This window comes from Mustela putorius, unplaced genomic scaffold (assembly GCF_011764305.1).
Source record: "Mustela putorius furo isolate JIRA1106 unplaced genomic scaffold, ASM1176430v1.1 tig00003853_pilon_pilon_pilon, whole genome shotgun sequence".
NCBI classification, from domain to species: Eukaryota; Metazoa; Chordata; class Mammalia; order Carnivora; family Mustelidae; genus Mustela; species Mustela putorius.
This window is the reverse complement of record NW_025422005.1, coordinates 33,623,094-33,642,126: the sequence shown is the minus strand read 5'-3', so window position 1 is coordinate 33,642,126 and position 19,033 is coordinate 33,623,094. Positions and strand designations below refer to the sequence as shown.

At 58.9% G+C, this 19,033-nt stretch overlaps 1 protein-coding gene across 7 annotated transcripts in view; it reads right to left on the bottom strand.

Moving 5' to 3' along the window:
• Positions 1-19,033, bottom strand: part of PTPRF (protein tyrosine phosphatase receptor type F) — an 86,748-nt gene that overhangs the window by 25,650 nt on the left and 42,065 nt on the right. For all 7 annotated transcript variants that reach the window (XM_045064357.1, XM_045064359.1, XM_045064358.1 and 4 more), the window contains exons 7-11: positions 15,036-15,146; positions 5,939-6,208; positions 3,872-4,453; positions 3,497-3,633; positions 2,888-3,032 (exon numbers count right to left, since the gene is read on the bottom strand). In XM_045064357.1, coding sequence (XP_044920292.1) covers positions 2,888-3,032; positions 3,497-3,633; positions 3,872-4,453; positions 5,939-6,208; positions 15,036-15,146 — 1,245 coding nt within the window. The remainder of the gene's footprint in view (positions 1-2,887; positions 3,033-3,496; positions 3,634-3,871; positions 4,454-5,938; positions 6,209-15,035; positions 15,147-19,033) is intronic.

Here is a 19,033-nt window from a genome sequence, read left to right as displayed (position 1 = left end):
CACTCTAGGTATTGCCGTAACTCAGAATGGCCCTACTCCCCAAACTGTGGCCTCCAACATTCCCTTGCAGACCCTCACCTTGTCCCAGTGTGGCTGCTCAAGGTCCCAGAACTGTGCTGGCTCTTCACCCCAACCCTGGACCACGGGCCATGGACCTGCCATCCTTACTGCCCTTGGTATTGGGCTTTGACCCTGAGGTCCTGCACCTCAACACTCCACATACCCCCAACTCCCTCACCTACTTCTCCCACCTCCTGTTCAGCCTGTGCCAAACCCTGGACCCAATCCTCGGCCCTCTTGAAGCTGGCCCTGGGGCAGGTAGAAAAATGGTGCCTGCCCTGGAAGGCTGGGATCCTATGAGCACGTCCCCAGTGGCCTCATCTGGGCTTTGCCTGCAGTCTGCGGCCTCTGTTCTCTGCCCAGCTCCCTCCGCCACTGTACACAGAACGCTTTCAACCTCCTCCACGCTCTGCTAACCTCCAGCTCTCAGCACACAACCCTCTCCCACTTTGCAGAGAAATCCGAAGCCTCCCACCGGCAGCTCCCTTCATCTTTACCAAACCCACCAAACAAATGCAGTCTCCCTGAGCCACCCCTGCTTCCCACCCCTGCTTCCCACGAGGAGGGAGGCGTGCCCTGCCTGTCTTAGGCGGCACTCTTCTCTCCACGCTCCTTCCCCTTCCCCCCGAGTCTCCAAAATTCTCTTTCCCAAATTTCTCTTTCTCCCCAAAATTCTCTTTCCCGAATTTTCGACTTCTCAGTATGGAGTCATTCCTAGTAACACTTAATGCTCAAATTTTCCTACTTTAAAAGATAGATGCGAGGCACCTGGGTGGCTCAGTGGGTTAAAGCCTTTGTCTTTGGCTCAGTTCAGGATCCCAGGGTCCTGGGATCAAGCCCCGCATTGGGCTCTCTGCTCAGCAGGGAGGCTACTTCCTCCTCTCTCTCTGCCTGTCTCTCTGCCTCCTTGTGATCTCTGTCTTGTCAAATAAATAAATAAATAAAATCTTTATAAATAAATAAATAAAAGACATATCCCATGCTCGGGCCTACAGCACCCCTCCTCCAGCTGCAGTGGTTCCCTCCCTCCAGCTGTCCTCACAACCCTCGCCCCAGGACCCCTCTCCTCCCGGTACCCAGTGCAGTGGTCAGTCGCTCCTGTGTTCCTCTGGACTTGAGGGCTCAGCAGCAGCACCTGGAATGCTCCTTTGAACCCTCTTCTTCCAATCTGAGACACTTTCCTCTTCGGGATTTCCTACTGTCTCTGGTCATCCCCCTCAGGTCCCCCACCTCTAGCCCAGCATCGCCACTCGCATGGCATAAGGCCTCCCTGGCTGGGGTGCCTGGTTCGGTCCCACTTCCTACCCTCTTCCCAGGTCTATACACCAGAAGCACAGAATTCGCCTGACGTGCCCCTTGCCCTAAGCATCCCAAAGCCAGTCCATCACCTAGTCCTGGGCAGCTGGCACCCCCAGATGGCTCTCTAACCCACCACCACCACCACCACCACTGTGTCCGAGTTGCTATCTTCTGCTTAGATGGCTGTACAGTCTCCTACACAGTATCTGGCACGCTGCTGGGCTGTCCTGGGCATTCTTGGTCAGCAGCTGGCCAGCTGCTTCAGCCATGCTGGCCCCCTGCTCGTCCCTGACCTCAGCTAAGTGCCTTCCCCTTTTAGGGCCTTTGCACCTGCTGACCTCCTGCCTGGGGCCCATGTCACTCGGCCCCCTCAGACCAGATGAAGCTCCCATCCCGTCACCGCTCCACTGTCTGTCTCCTCCACAGCAGTTCACACGAATGTAATTAAAAGCTCATTTGGGTAATTGCAGGTCTAACACCTATATGCCCCACCAGATGAGCATCCCTGCAGGCAGAGGCCATGTCCGGGTCATGCTGTCATGCCGCGCTGTGCAAGGGCCCCCGCAGGTGCTGGTAGGATGAATCCGTCCACACAAGGTCCCACGTGGCCACCCGACATCACTGGCACATTCACACACAGTCCCATGTCACCTGAGCCGCCTCACAGACATTGCTGTGTTGAAGCCTGTCACATGTGCTACCTGTCTCAGTGCCCTGGTCCTATCCAGCCACACATCTGTGGCCCCCACTGTGAAGACATGGAGCCTCATGGCCATTCAGTCACTGGGGCACACCAGACACGTGCTCCTACAGGTATAGCACAGCCACGTGGTCAGACGGGGCCCACACGGCCTCACAGCATTCGTCTCAGGTACAAAAGACCATGGTCAACATGGTCAGAGCTGCAGGCTGTCACGCAAACGGTCTCGCAGACTGTCTCCCGCACGGAAGGCTGTGTGGTCCCAAGGCAGGCACGTAGACATTCTCAGTCATACAGGCTCATTCTCACAGACATGTCCCTACGTGTGGCTGGCTCAGCGTAAGATGACGAGCTCACATGCTCCTCTCATGGTGGTCATGAGGCAGGGAATGCAGGTGATAAGGGAGATGAGATGTGGGGATATGGAGAGGGAGGACAACTGCCAAAGCGGGGACGTGTCCGAGACGTGGCCAGCGTGGCCGTCCTACCACTGCGAATGGCCCAGTCAGCTAGTGTGACCAGCGCAGATGGGGGGGGCGCGGCGGGAGGTGGATGAGTCACAGACACAGAACTTACCTGGCTGGCGGGGATAGGGGCCGGGGGTGGGGAGGGGCAGAAGTCGGGTGGGGAGAAGCGCGGGCAGCAGCTGCCTGGATGCAGACTGGCGGGAACTTACCTGTCCCTCTCTCAGGGTCCAGACCCAGAGCCCAGACCGGAGTCTGGTCCGGGGCCCAGCAGACCAGACCACCCCCCTGGTCAAGGGGGAAGCCTGTGTGTGTCTGTGTCCCAGCCCAGCTGTAGCAGGCAGTGGCCTCTGGAGACACTTACTGGACTGTGCTGTGCGGGCCTCAATGGTGGGGGTGAAGACGCCCACCCCCATCTCGGAACGGGCAGCCAGCTGGAAGTGGTACAGTGTGTCAGGCTTCAGGTCCTCTAGAGTGTAGGAGGAGGTGGGGTCGAAGGTCACCTTGTGCTGGAAGAGCAGGGAGCACTCACTGACTGCTCGGACCCCAAAGGTCCCTCAGATGCTGTTACCCAGCACGGGCTGTAGCTGACCCCTCTGGACCCACTGTGGCTCCAGGTCACAAGGCCACCTGGACCACACAGGGGATTTGGCGCAGCCCATGCCACAGATACCTCACCGACTACACAACCATGAACGCCTGATACAAGGGCCTCTGGTGGGGAATTTGAGGGCCCTGCCATTGCCACGTAAGCCACAGGCCCCAAGAGACCCAAGGACAGACCTGGGGACCCTGCCCCCAGCACAGGCGTGACAAAGACTGTGGATCATATGGGCCACGTGAGCCCCAGGGCCCCAGGGAGGAGGCAGGGGTCCTGTGTCCGTATAACTGGAGAATCCAGAAAGCCGGTGTGCGTGAGCCCCCCATGGACAGAGCAGCCCTCCTCCCTCTCTTGTCCCCACCCAGCACTCACCTGCTGGCCTTCATCGTCTGCTGCCCAGTATACCAGCTCATACTTGACGATCCGCTCCTGCGGGGGCAGCAGCCATGACAGCTGGATCCTGGTGTCCGATTCTGCCTCTGCCTGGAAGTCCGCCGGTTGGGCAGGCACTGCAACACCCCCATGCCACGCGCTGTGAGCCTCACCTGTTCCCCTCAATGGCAGGGGTGCCCAGAGAAAGGAGGCAGGGGAAGACGCCCCTGGACCCCTGTACTGCATCCCCAGCGACCACACACATGTGGAACGCAGGCCCCCAGATCCCTGGCTGGAGGGCAGGGGCCCCTGCCACAGGCTTGACCTCCCCGGCCCCCGCTGCTGATGCCCAGCTGGCGTGCTGCCCACGCCTACCTCCCTGCTGTGTCTTGACCTGGATGGTGGGGCTGGGGGGGCCGTCGCCCACAGCAGTGAAGGCCAGCACGCGCAGGCTGTAGGTGATACCAGGCAGCAGGCTGCCCACGGTGGTGAGGAGCCCCGCATCTGTGTTGTGCTTGTGCCAGGCGCTCAGCGGGCGGCGGGAGTCAGGGGTGTAGTAGACGCGGTAGCCCCGCACCAGGCCGTTGGGCTCCTCGGGTGGCTCCCACTGTACCAGCATGGTGCTGGCGCTCAGCATGCGGGCCTGCACTCGGCGTGGGGGGCTGGAGGGCGCCTGCTCCCCCGTGCGGGCCCGCACTGCCTCGCTGGGCGGTCCCCGGCCAATGCTGTTCACCGCCAGCACGCGGAAGGCGTACTCTGAGAAGGGGCTGAGGCCACCGATGCTGTAGCGGGTGGTGGCCACGCCGTCCACCTCCTGGAAGGGCCCCTCTGTGCCTGCCGCGCGGTACTGGATGCCGTAGTAGGACACAGGCTCCGAGTTCCCAGAGTCCCAGGTCAGGGTGACACTGGTGGCGGTGGTCTCTGTCACCACAAGGTCAATCGGAGGTTTCGGCAGAGCTAGGAACAAAGTGGGAGGCTCAGAGCTGCCTGAGGTCATGACCCCAGAAACCAACCCTGCCTTTGGTATTATCCAGAGTGTGGTCAACCCCTGTAGTCCACCTTGAAGAATGGCCTGGAAACTCAAGGTGACCTCTAGGGGCCCCACCTAGCGGAGAAGGGTGACACTTGCCAGTGCGCCCAGGGGCCTTCAGTCATCTAGTGTCTGCCTGCACTGTTTCCAGAACTCACTGGAATCCCTCCACACCCAACAACAGACCCAGAGGTGGTGTGGCCTGACCACGTCTCGTGCAGGTGGGAGGCACACAGTCTGGAAGGCGCAGGTCTGCCTCTGGGGGTTGCCTATGCTCACCTGTGGCCACTCACCTGTAACTGGGGCTGGTGCCTGTGAGAGAGGTGCCCAAAAGAACAGCCTGGATTTTAGAAAGAGTGATGAGGCTGCTGACCCAACACCCCTATGAGTTGGCTCAGATGGAACATGGAGCAGTCCCAGATCTACAGCCAACCACTCAACAAATAATTACCAAGTGCCTACTGGGTGTTGGGCACTGCACTGGGGCTGAGGACACAGGGTCACACAGCTGGGTCACAGCCCTGCTCTCGTGGAGTTTACGTTCTAGGGCAAGTGGAAAGCGCCGAGTCCATAATCATGACTCTGGGACATGAAAGGCCAGTGGAGAGAGGGTGCTGAGCCAGAGAAAACCCATGAAGGCCTCACAGAGCCGAGACCTGGGCAGGAAGAGGACCAGCATGGAGAGGGTGCACAGAACTAAGCCGAGCCAGGCGGAACTAAGCCGAGCCAGGTGCGTGAGGATTCCGGTTTTAACCCTAAAAGTAATGCGAAGTCACTGGAGGGCCGTTTCTTTCAGAGTGGTGAGATCCTGCTTTATATTTTCAAGAGACCATTCTAGCTGCAGAACAGAGGATGGCTCTGAGGGGGGAGTGGAAGCAGTGAGTCTGGAGGGGTGTGCGTGCCCGTCCCAAGGGCTCAGGCAGAGAGCCCACGTCTCCTTGGCTACTCTTTCACCGCATCCTTGTCAGGGGGCTGGTGAGCCTGAGGGTGTGGCGTGTGGTGGCTAGGGGGCCGTGCTGCAGCATCAGGGTCCAAGTCCCTGCTCTGTCATTCACTCCCACATGACCCTGTGCCTCAGTTTCCTCCTCTGTACAAGGGGAACAAGAATGCCTACCTCCCAGGGTAACACAGAATGAACAGGGTGATCTGTGCTTGCCACCACAGTAACTGCCCCCAGGACCTCAGTACCTGTTGGCTATTATTACGAACACCAAAAATCAGAGAAACCCCTCTCTCTGCCACTGAGGGCCGGTGGGACTCCAGGGGGCACCCAGGAGAGGACAGTGACCCCTCGACCCCAAGCATCCCCACAACGGCCATATGCCCCTGCCGCGGATGCTGGGACCGACCTCCTGTTGCCCTCTGCGATGGGGCAGGCCCCAGGCCCCAGCCGGTTCACATGTGGTACTCACCTTTCACGGTAACCTGGGCCGTGGCCTCGATCATGCCCAGCGAGGAGATGGCCACACAGGTGTAGTTGGCAGAGCGCACGACGTTGCTCAGCTCCAGCACGTTGCGGCCCACCGGCATCTCATCCTCCTTGGTGAGCTCCTCGGCCCCCATCATCCACTTCACGTAGGGCATGGGCGCGCCCACCGCGACACAGGTCAGGTTCACGCTGCCGCCCGGCATCACCTCCTGGCTGCTGGGAGGGATGGAGAAACGAGGAGCCACACGGCGCACTGCGGGAGGAGGGAGAGAGGCACTCACCGGCCGGGCAAGACACTCAAGAGGATGCAAGGGCAGGGGCCCCTCATCCAGGAAGCCCCCCTCGTCAGAGCCAGACCCACCTCAGAGGCAGGTGGGGCAGAGTCCCTGGCCCCGGCTTACACCCTCCCATTCTACTTTTGGGCTAGGAGTAGCCCCCACGCTCAGAGACTGGAACACGAGAGATTCCATAAACAAGCTCCCGTTTTACAGCCTAGGAAACTGAGGTCCAGCAAAGTCCTGCTGTCTGCCCAGGGTCACACAGGGACTCTGTGCAAGGTTCAGGTCTCAGGTCTACATTGAGGGCTCATCAGGGCCACATTCCAGGTCATCTTCCAGTGTTGCCCCCCACCCGCGATGGGTCTCCTGAAGGGCTAACTGGGGCACCAAGTGAGAGAAGTCCAGGCACTGGAGGGTGGAGGACCTCAGAGTGGACCTGGGGCAGGGCAGAGGGGCTGGCCGGGAGGGGCGTGGCCACCTTCTCTGGAGTCATTGCCTCCACGACCAAGCCACAACCAGAGGGAAGAGATGATCTCAGCCATGCTCAGGGCACAGGCTGGGAATCCAAGGGAAAGGGCCGCCTCCTGGAAGGGGCTGGGCAGGGCAAGGGACCAGGGCGGGCCAGGGATGTGGTCCGCGGGCAGGATGGGCATGACGATGGCAGTAACATGATGAGGGCGCCGAACAGATGGCTTTCTGTGCCAATGAACGAAGGTCTCAAGGGGGAGGCTGGCTGTACCTGGCCAGGACCTCTGGCCTTGGACGTCCCAGGCCAGAAGCCGTGCTGAGCTTCCTAGGCCAGCGTGCAGCCTGGAACCCCCCTCAAAGTTGCAAGCTTGACACAAACATTTGGAACATGCAGAGGGAGGGCAGTCAGGTGCAACCTAGCAGTGGGCAGGCATGCTGGGCGTGCTGACGGGTCATGCAGCTGGGGGACCGTGGCCGAGGTGTGTCCTCCACGGGCACCCCTACAGACAGGGCAGTGGGAGGCAGGCAGTGAGGCTACGCAACCGAAAGGCACTGCTGAGAGTGCGTGTAGGTCTCCGAGGACCCACGCTGGGGAGCCTGGCATGCAGAGGACCCGTGCCGTCACAACAGGGGCACTTCCACTGTAGGTTCCAGACTCTGCTGCTCGGACAGCCTCAGCCCACCAAAGTAGAGCTGGAAGTAACTCCAGAAGCCACCCAGTCCAACCTCTGACCTCCCTGCACAGGGTGGTCAGGCTGTGGCCCGGAGACTAGACATCCAGGTCCCGTTAACCCAAGGTATCTTTCAAACCCACTAACTTCTCTTCAGACCCAGAGGCTACTGCTCCCACCAGTGCCTCTTCCACCTCCCTCTTCCGTGGCACTGCTGTATTCACTGCTTTCTTCCAGGACCGGTCCTCCACTAACAGCTAGCTCCAGTCTGTTCACATCAGCTGTCTGTTAAAAACCCTTGCCTGATCCCCTCAGTGAGTCCACAGGCTGCACAACTGGACCCCCCACTTGGCTCCCACCTCAACTGGGTCCCACACTGCCTTAGTCCGAGGCCTCTGGACAGAACCACCAAGCAAGCCATCTGTTCCTGGCATCATGGGCCGAGTTCCCTCTGTGCCCACTGGGGTCCCAGTGTGTCTCATGGACACCTGGTGTTCTACCTTGTAGAACTGGCCTCCTCATTTTCTTTAGGGGAACCTCTCCCCGCCATTCTTGTTATGTGGGGCATGTGACCCAGATCCGGCTAGCAAGATACAGCCTTTGGACTTTGGCAAAAACCACGAGAACAACTTTCTCTCTATACCACAGCAGCCAACCTTAGAGCCTTAGAGGAACTGAGAGCCACCTTTCATAACACAAGGGAGAACACGCTTGAGAACAAAGACGTCAATTGTGGAGAGCAGAGCTAAGAGACAAACCCAAAAGCCTGATCAAACTGTTTAAATATCTGGATCCAGCCCTGCCTGATGCCAAATCTACTTCTACAGATTTTAGTTTGGTAAGACAAGAATCTGCTTGTTTTGCTTAAGCTGATTAAGTCAGTTTCTGTCACTCGGCCCAATGCTGGGAGTCCCGGAACAATGACAGCATGTTATCCGTAGAGACATCTGCATGGCAGACAACAGGTAGATACTGGGTATGGCTGGCAGGAGGGACCCATGACAAAGAGCACCCTTTGAGCATCCCTCAGATGGCACAAGAGTGAGACCAGGAGGCATGGACACTAACATCACCCAGCCTCGTGCTGGGTGCCATCCTCGAGCTCTGGAGCTGGGCGTGAGCTGGCGGGTCATGGGAGGAGAAGCCCAGGCAGGCAAGTCTGTCTACTGACCAGGCCCAGGCCTGCCAATGAAGGGAGGGGTCCAGCATAGCCCTGGCTGGAGCACAAAGGCACAGGGGCACAGCCTTAACCGATCAGGTCTTTAATCTCAGCCAGGGGTGGCCTGTGAGCTCTTCGTTCATGGGCATCAGAACAGGCTCAGCGAAGGGAAACCACTCCTGAGCTCCTACCATGTGAGGAAGGTTTCCTTGCTATAGATCCCATCACCTCCAGACTATAGGCAAGGGAACAGACTTTTAAAGACTGATACTTTTAAGTAACATGCCTGAGTTCATGTATTATCAGGAGGGCGTCAGTGGGATGAAAAGCTCACGCCCTTTTGAGGCCTGGCTGATGGGATGGAAAAAAGACACACATGAGGCTCTATGGAGAAGCTCCTGGGCTTCTGGGTAGCCAAGGCCGGCAGAAGATATTCTCCAGCAGGCAGAAGGATGGGGCTTAGAGAGCCTGTGCCAGGAAAGGTCATGGCTGCAAGTTTGACCCTGGTCAGTGGCAGAATCTTGGGGCCTGATTAGTACCTGGACAGAAAAACAAAGAGCCCCAGGGAAAGGAAGTAGGTTCTTGGCCAATAAACCTCGGGTCCCAAGCTGAGCAGTGTAGAAAGCTGATAGGACCGTACCCCAAGTGGTCCCGGGAGGGTAAAGTTTTCTGTTCCATGGCCTGGAAACGGAGGCCTTTCAGAACAAACGCTGGGAATAGCTTTGTTTTTAGTTTTATGTTTCCTCTCCTACACGCAGGTAGAAGAGAGAACCCTGGGAGCAAAGGATGAGTTTGAGCAGTCAGAAGCCACCTTTAGGGGCCCCCAGTCTGGAGACTGCTGGGGACGGCACCCCAGACGCATTTGCTAGAACACTAGGCTCCAGGCACAGGCGAGGCATTCTGGAGTGAGATCTCCTGCAGCTCAGGCTCACACTCCCTGCAGTATGAGTGAGGTTAGAGTAGGTCTACAGAGGGAGGGTGGGGGCAGGAGATCCTGAGTGCCGGTGGGGCCCTGCATCCCAGACCTGCCTGGACAGTCACCCCCATCCCAACAGCCGGGTGTGGCTGCCACCTCCCCACAGCAGCCCCACCGCCACCCCTCCCACTGTCCCAGACACCAGGCCTCTGAAAGGGGCAGAACTTGCCCTGGACCCGGTCTATTGCCAGAAGCAACAGCAGGGAAGAAAGATCCAGGGCCAGGGAAAAACGCACTTAAGGTCTCATCTTGGGCTTCAGCAATGCTGGTCTACTACCGTTCTCCGTGTATCCTCAGTGCTGACGTTTTATAGACAATTTCTAAAACAGGGCTCTGCCATTTCTGGATTATATTTCAGCTGTAACTTTTAAGTCTAATTATTTGCGCTGACAAGCCCGTATAATAGGGCGTTGTGGCGCCGGGAGGCATCAGCATTCAGTGGAGTGACAGCCTGATCGCAGGGGGAGGGAGGCCCAGCAATCTGCATTCGCTCACAGGAATTTCTCTGATGAAAATAACACAACATTAAGGAGGGGATGAGGGGCAGGATCCACTGTATCAAGATAAAATAACTCTTTAATAAATAACCTTGTGGCTGCCGCAGAGCAGTAATTAAATGCCGGCGCACTCGGCACACAGTTTTAAGTAAAGCTGGAAAAATGTAAGATGTAATTATCAGTGCCAAACAAATTACCAGCCCGGCAAATCCCCCTGGAATATTTAGAAACTCATTTCTGCCTTCCCGTTAAATATTTGTGTACGTGCTTTATTTTTGGTGGGACCAAAGAGGGGGAGAAGAGGAAGGGATCAGGGTGGTGGGGGAAGGGGGGCAGGGGGAGGTGGCTGAGGGCTGGGCTGTCTCTGCTGATGACTGCTTTCTGAGCGCCCCAGCAGATCCGCCTGGTCAGCGAAATGGTATAACCGAAATGCCCCAGAGCACAGGAGTGCGTATGGATGGATGCTCAGGGCTGATACCCGAGCTAAGGCCACAGCCCTCCCCCCGACTGGCTCCCTTCCCCCTTCTGGAGGAAACCCAAGCCACGGAGATATGATGCAGAGAGGAGCAGGTGGCGAAGTCTGCTCCCTGGGGCTCAGCCTAAAGTCCAGTGGACAGGTGCGTCTCTTCTGACCACTTGGACCATGTGATACAGGAATGACCGCTGGCCCCGGCTGCCAGCCCCAAGACTAGGGGTTGCAGTCTGGCTCTGAGGGTGGGGCTGAGAACTGAGCTAGAGCAGGGTCTCTGGGGGCCCTTCCCAGCTGGGACATCCTCTGGGCTCCCATGTTGGGCCCAAGTTGCAATCAACGGTCCAGTCTGGTATGAGCTCCCTGAATGTGACGCTCAGCACCCAGCACAGGCCTGAGGAAACAAGAACTGGCTGGGGGGGGGGGGTTGCGCAGGTGGGCAGATCTTTGCTTGGCTCCGCTTAGGGAGGTAACAGACAAGAATGTAGATTTCCTTCATGCCTAAGGTAATGCCACCCAGTTGCGCCATGGACACCAAGCTTCATGAGGCAGACTGGGGCTGGCCACCCCATTGAGCTTGGTGGGGACCTCAAGGTCAGGGCAGAGCTGTGGGACTCTTGTCCTATGCTGCAGGACCTTGAGGTATGAGCTCAATCTAGATCAGGCTTTTCCCTTCATCTTCCCAGCAGCTGCAGGTGAGCTCAGGCAAAGGCGGAGTTTAGGAGACCAGGATGTGGAGGAAGGCCCCACAGGCACGTGTGATGCACTACCGCTCTCAAGGTTGAGCCCCACCGGGAACAGACAGCTGGCCCAGCCCAGGCGTAACGGCGGAGTACCATGTCATGTCATGCACCATGCCCGCCTGACCGCGCCGGCAGAGGAGCCCAGCTAAGGGGACATGCAGACACGTGGCACATCAGGGACCCAAGCAGCAGAGGCATGCAGGGCAGGGGGCCTGCCCACCCACCCCTAGTCCTGCAGGCCTGCCGGCCCAAACAACGCAGAGCAGAGCCTGACTGGCGGGCAGGCCTGGCTGGAGCGAGCCCGAGGGAGCTGACCGAGCCCGCCGGTCCCTACTGACAGGAGCATCCCATCGATGGGCGGACTGTAGATGGATAAGAAGTGAAAAGGACCAACCTTCTCGCTGATCTGAGAGATGAGAGTTTGGGTTGATGGCAGAGTGCGATGAGGATGAGGAGGGAATAAAAAAAAGACAAGGAGAAACACAGAGAGAGTAAAAACAGGCCAACCTTCATCTGCCCACACAGCACGGACACGAGACAAGACTCTTGTGCCCCACGCACACGCACGTGCACGCGGACCACGCAGCTCACGAAAGACTCAGGACTCATGGAGGACACGGTGGACTGGGCTGGGTCCCACTGGCAGGTGCCAGGATGCCAAGGGCGGGACAGGGAGGGCTGGAAAGGGAGCACAGGTGGGCCCCCATGCCTCACACACACCCCACGGCTTGACAGACCCAGTGAGCTGGGCTGTAGGGTCGGGGCCCCTGCAGCCCGCAAACCCACCAAGGTACACGGGTGGCTAGATTCCCACCACCTTGAGGAAGCCCCACACTGCACGGCACCAGCGTGAAGAGCTGGTCTGGGCACCTATGTGGAGAAAGGCTGTGGAGACACCGCCCCATTTAGAGACAGCTGTGGCCAGCGGCCAGCTCCCTGCAGCGAAGAGGGACGGTTGGGGGCAGGTGGGGCATGGCCACACCCTGGCCCCTGGCAGCTCTGTGTCCTGAGAGCGGGAGGAGAGAGACGCTGTGGAGGGAAGGAGAGGGTGAGTCACGCGGAGAGGGAGATGGATGGTGACACAGAGAAGCTGGTCCGCCCAGCCTGCCTGGGCCTGCTGGACTGCGGGTGGAGCTGTGGGCAACCGAACAAAGGCAGATGTAACTGGATGGCGTATCCCCCAACGGCTGTCCTGCCAGCAGCAGCAGTCACTGGCCCCCACGTGCTTCCCGTGCGCCCGCCACGGTGCTGGGAGCGTCACACGCGCTGTCCTGTTACATGTGGCAGTTGCAGGGGGGACAGAGGAAGGATGTGAGAAACTGAAGACAATCCCAGGAGGAGATGTGGCCTTGAGCCCAGTGAACACAGTGAGAGAAGAGGGAGATGGAGAGAGATGAATGCTGGTGGGAGGCTGTCCATCTAGAGCACTGGTTCCCAATGTGAGGGTGGGGAGAGAGCCTCCCAGGTGACACCAGGCAAGGGATGGCGATGTTGTGGGTTCTCATGTCCAGGGGCGCTGCTGCCATCGGGAGACCAGAGGAGCCGCTACACATCACACGACCCCCAGGAGAGCCCCACATAACTAAGAGTCATCAAGACCCAAGGGTCAATGGTGCTGAGGCTGAGAAACCAGGGCTGGAGGCCACAGGGGCCTGGATATTGAGGCTCCTGACAGCTGGTGCCCACTGGAGGGCAACAGGCACCTGCCTGCTCTGGAAGCTGCTCTGAGGGCAGCAGGTGGGCAGGCACTGGGGGACTTCACCACAGTTGGTCCACTCACAAGCAGCCTTCGGGACAGAGCCGGTGGCCAGCAGGGGAGAGGCGGTCTCAAAAGTTGCTGGGGCTGGGCGCCTGGGTGGCTCAGTGGGTTAAGCCGCTGCCTTCGGCTCAGGTCATGATCTCAGGGTCCTGGGATCGAGTCCCGCATCGGGCTCTCTGCTCAGCAGGGGGCCTGTTCCCCCTCTCTCTCTGCCTGCCTCTCCATCTACTTGTGATTTCTCTCTGTCAAATAAATAAATAAAATCTTTAAAAAAAAAAAAAAAGTTGCTGGGGCTAATGGGCCCTGAGCACCGCTGGGGGTGGAATGCACGGGCTTTGCCAGGACTGCGATGAGGAGCGGTGGGGACACCAGAGGCAAAATTCCTAGCAACTAGCTTTCTAGGTGTCTCCAAGTCTCATTAGTAAGGCCTGTCCTGGGGCTACGGGACAGGGCATGTGAAGCTCCTGGCAAGTCGCTCTGGACAAAACAGGGCAGGGACAGGCACAAGTAGAGCCTGGCTATCAGGCAGGTCTCAGGCACAGAGACTTAGGACTGGCCCCGGGGACGTCAGGGTCCACAGGAACCTGGAACGGTCCAGGGGTAAGGAGGCAGGTCTTTGAGAAGGGCTGTCCCGATGGCTCCTCTCTAGGATAGGACTTGTCAGCCCCGTGTGCCTGTCAGAAGCTCTGCCTGGAGCAGTGGGGGGAAGGCTGTGCACATCACAGTTCCCCTCATCTTGGCCATCTGTGGGGGCGGGGCTCTCAGGCTCCCCTCCCCCGGACTCTGCTCTGACTCTGTTCCTTAAGATAGGCCCTGGGGCCACTTAGGCGAGCCTGGATGGGCAGGATACTTCACAAGAGGGCCAGTGGGAGCCTCCCACCCTACACCCCCAACTCCAATGAAGTGTCACCCCTGGTCTCTGAGACACAATTTGCCCATCACCCAAGGGGCTGGCAGCCTTGGCCTCTTGGGAACCTGTGCCCTGACACGGAGCAGTTCCTCACCAACTACATGGTTGATGCCTAATTCTCTCCACCCTGTCTGACCAGGTGGCCCTAAAGAGCAGAACAGGCAGTGGACACTGCTGGCTGGAGAGGCAGACGGTCCCCTCGAGAAGCTACACTAAGCACTCAGCGTGATGAAGTCATCGCTGCAAAAAAGCTGCGTCCACTTTCCTCTTCAAATCCCCTGAGAGGAGACAGTTTCACTCGTAATGAAGTCCATCTGTGCAGGAGGGCTAAGTGACAGGGATGTGGGGGTAGGAGGGGCTCTGGGCCCCTCCCATGCACTGTGCACACAAGACCCAGCATGTTCTCAGGAAGGGGTGAGTAGCCAGCTTTGGTCTCCCTTGGGCCGTGAGCCTAGCAGACGCTAGACACTCCAAAACAGCCCCCAGGCCCTCTCTGGTGGGTCCCTGGACTTGTGAAGACACAGGATCCTCCAAGTCTCAGGAAGAAACACCTGAAGCATGGTAGGTGCTCACCTGTAGGGGCTCACAGCAGTCTCGGACTGGCCTTCCCTATAAGAATCCTGGCTGGTGACAGAGCACAGCTGCCTCCTCCTCCAGGAAGGCTCTGCACAGACCTGGCCAGAGGGCAGGCTCACTTGGCCTGGAGTACCCCCCTTGCTGGGGTGGGCAGACTTGAGGAATGCCAGGGAGGTCTGCCCATGTTTACATACAAACAAGTGTGTTCGCTTGTGTGTGCGTGCGCGCGCATACACACACACACACACACACAGTGAAAAGTCAGCTTGGAAGGCTCTAGACTCCCATGGGGCTCTGGGCCCACGGGGCAGGACCTATAAGAGATACAAATGCTCCCAAGAGCTGCTGTGTCCCACAGGGCCTGCGGGGAAGGAAGGCAAAGTAGCGGCGGACATCGGGAGTCTGCCCAGTGGGAGCAGTCCTGGCTGTCCTTCCTGCGGCAGAGAGAGGCGGGGAAAGGAGAGCCTGGGCAGAGGGCAGCCCCCACTGCCTCCACTGAGGGCTCCAGACGGCATGCCCAGCAGGGCCAGTTCAGCTCCATGGAGACAGGGCTGGGTGCTGCCCTCATCCTTACCTCGCACATACAGGTTGGCGGGGGCCGAGTAGCGAGTGCCTGCAGAGTTGGTCGCCACACACTCGTACTTGCCTTGGTCCGACTCCTCGCTGCTCTCAATCTGCAAGGCACCTGCGGGGACACAGCAACAGAGATTAGGCCTGGATTGTGGGGAGGGGTCTCGACGGCATTTGGGCTTGTGTTGACCAGAGGCTGAAGATGTTGGGGCCACACCTGGGCACCAGTGTTGCCTCCAGGAAGCTCTCCCTGATGAGCCCCCGGCCTCTTGGCTGGAAGCAGGCGTTGCAATCGGGAACACAAACTGCCTGTCCTAACCCCTGCAGTTTCGTAGAGCTTGTTGGCTGGGCCAGGGTCTCCATCCCATCCCCCTCCAGCTCCATGGAGTGTCCAGTCCTGGACTCCCCATCCTGGAGCCCACTGGCCAGTAAGCATGCCCATACGTGCTCCCAGACCTACCAGCCCTGCCAGGCAACGTGGAGCCAGGCGTGGAGGGGGCGCAGCCTGGATCCCCGCTGGCCTGGGAGCCGCGAGCACACGATGGGGCTCACTGGGAATCGGCTGCCCAGGAAGGAAGGAGCTTGCTCTGGGGGGCTGGTATCTGGCAGCCTCCGCTTACAGCGCCCACCCCTATCCCTCGGGCGCCGCCCATTCCGGCTCCTCTCCTCAGCCTGGTCCTGCTAAAGTGCTTCGACCCACCGCGGCTGCTGCATAATTCAGGAGGCTAATGGAGGCTGCAGCTCCCACTCGGGCCAGTGCCCTGAGGGGCTGCTCTGGCCGCAGACGGACAGACAGGAGCCAGGACTGGGGGGGGGGGGCGGTGGGCAGCTGAAAAGGACCCTCCGGCAGATCCAGGTAGGGGAGCCCAAGGCAGCAGGGGGTCCGGGGGGTGAAACCACTCGACCTGGCCACCCCCAGCCCTGGCAATAAACACCTGAAAACACTGTTCTTGAGAGCACACCAGGCAAGCCATCTAAGACAGTAACACTCCGAGCCACAAGCAATACCCCCTCCCTGGAACAAGCCGACAGACAATCAAACCCACACAGGACAGTCCAACGGACATTGAATCACCCCACAGCACATGGCCTGACAGAAAACCGCCACCTGCACAGAACAGCCAGAGTGACCCTAACAGCCCCTTCCTAGGCCTCAGACTGGCTGACGCTCACCACACCCACAAAGGACAGAGACAGAACCTGTTGGACCCCACTGGACTGGCCTGGATAAAAGCCATAGGAAGAGTTCCAAGTCACACTCTCATGGTCCACGCCCCAGAGGAGGTGCACCATGGGTCCCAGCTGCAGCCCCTTCACTGCCTGACACCCCTCTTCCGCACCCAGACCCAGGGCAGCAGGAGGGGCCCTGAACACACAGGGGGCTGGGGCCTGGGGGTAGAGGAGGGGCCTGCCAAGGCTTAACCTCGATGCAGGACAAAGGGCTGGCTTGCTCTGTGGTCCTGGTTTCAGCCCTCCCCACCGGCCATCCGGGAGCATGAGGGCCCAGGGCGCAGGCCAAATATCCATCTTCTGCAAGAACAGCCCCGATGGGCACCCAACAGGTCACGTGTATGGGATGGATGGACGTTGTTACAGAAAATGTTCCTTCAAGCAAGTGGGGTTGGGCCTCTGGCTGGTGTGTGTGTGGGGGGGTGTTGCACTAGGTCAGCTCAGCTGGGGAGGGAGGGGAGACCTGGTGGCCAACGCCACAGGCAGGGACAAGTGGTGGAGTAGACCCCTCCCGGGGGAGGAGGCTCCCCTGTTGCAGAGAATTGGACCTGGTGGGGGACCCAACACAGCCCCTGAGCCTGGATCCACACAGAAACCCCAACATGTGGAACCAACACCACAACCCAGTGGTGGGGACACAAAGAGCTAGTGCAGGCTGACAGGATGGGTGGGGGGTCTGGAGGGTGAGTCCCTCCTTGAGGGTAACAGACCAGATACCCTGCAGGGAGGCAGCGGCTCCTCTCAGCCCTGAGACCACCCTGGCCCTGAACTGAGGGACTAGATGTGCTCAAGGATGCTGAGAGAGGCATGAAGAAATGAGGTGAATACGATCAGTCCAGAAGCAACTGTCTTCCAGTGGGCCTGCTCCGAGCCAGATGCTGCCCGGACCCTCATCCCCTCCTCTAAACCTCGTGACTAGTGAGGTGGGCCCTGGCCCTTATTTAAAGAGGAGGAAGCAGACTTCTGAGAGAGGGATTGCTTCTCTGAAGGCCACGCCAGCGAGTCAAACTTGCACCCGGATCTTTGAGTGTCCAGAGTGTGCTTTCTGAAGCCTGGGGCCACAGGACTCTGGGGTATGAAATCAGCCAGGGCGGGCAGGGTGTCTGAGCTAGTCACGGTGGACCCTGGTTATTCCCTGTGTCACTGCAACACCTACACTGGAGTCTTCCGAATGCTCCTCCTCGTGTATGCTGGGCCACAGGGATGTATGGGCAGTCCTCACCCTGCTCTAGGGCTAGGATGTTAAGGGAAGTCAAGCAATCATTGAGGGCCCCAAGAAATAGGGGCTTCTTGGGAGGAAAGGCGAGGCCCGGTCACACTGCCCCACCTCCTGGGAAGACTCTCCGTCTGTGTGGCTGGGCTTGGGGCTCAGCACTTGGCTTTCCCATGGGAGCGGACAGGGTCCCTTCTGTGGGGTTGGCCTGAAAGGCTGGGGAAGCAGGGCTTGCCATCCCCAAGGCAGGGCTCAGTGGAGTTTTTCTACAGTCCAGACTTGCAATGGATGAGTCCACAGGAGGGAATGACCGAGAGTGGAGGTGTGTGGTGGCCGGTGGTGCTGAGGGGACTGGAGCTGGAGATGAGGAGGCTGGAGAGGTCAGGATGGGGATGGGGGAGGTGACGGACTGGACGGGATGGAGTGGTGGTGACGGCAGTGGCGTGGCGTGGCGTGGCGAGATGCACGGACAGCATTCTTACCTCTGATTGGTGAACCACCTGGCGAGGTAATTTGAATGCAAATAAGATCAGAGAGAAGCATTAGTACAAAAGGAAGGAAAGCCACAAAAAGCCAAATCAGATCAAATAAAACATGAGAAAGGGCCTTAAATACACGGAGAAATCGAGGCCTGAGTTAGACCGACACAGGTGACAGGTGCGCAAGCGCCAGGCTGAGCCAGGCTGAGTGCAGGTGAAGCGGTGTCCCCTGGGTCACAGGCACTGCTTGGAGGCAGGCAAGGGTGGGGGATGAGGCTGAGATGGTGGGGCCAGCGGTAACCGGGATCAGGAAGATGGAGCCAGGGCTCCTGCAGACCGCGCTGGCTGAGGTCAATGAGGGGAAAGGGAACAAAAAAGGGAGCAACTCCACTCCTCAGGGGCACCCCAGCGTCCCAGGTGGGCACGATTTAAAAACAAAGCACTTACCAAAACAAACCAAGTTAAGCACACAGTAGGGGCTAAAGGAAAGGCTTGTGTAGGCCACCACCAGGCCAGGTCTCCTTCAAGCAGACACACCAGCCCAGCCCCACCGGGGGACTTGGGGAGAACTCACAACCCAGTGACAGATGCCCCGCAGAGCCCATTCAACCCAGATAAAAAAGTGAGTGACTACTAAGCTTCCCCCCAAACTGACTGGTGAGAGCCAGAGGCCAGGGCCTCCCCCTCACCTGGTCAGGGCTACAAGCCCAAAGGGCCAGACACATAGTCTCCAAATGCCCAGTGCAGGGCTGCTATGCGGTCCGAACAGGGGCCTCCTCTGAGGCTGTGCTCAGGCCCCATCTTCTACCATGGCCTCATCCGCAGGAGCGATGAGCCGATGGGGGGCCCTGAGTCCCGTGCTGTCCACCCTGCCCCTCTCCCCTCTCTGCCTGTTGCAGGAGAGGGAAGTATGTCAAGAGACAAACAGTGATCGCTCCCTCATCGACCCTGATGACACCTGCCTAGGAGGCAGTATCCAGGCCCACACAAGAACGATGAAACAAGCTGAGGAACAGTAAGTGGCTTCCCCAAAGCCCAAGGTCACATGGCCTGTGAGTGACGTGGCAGGAACTAACCAGG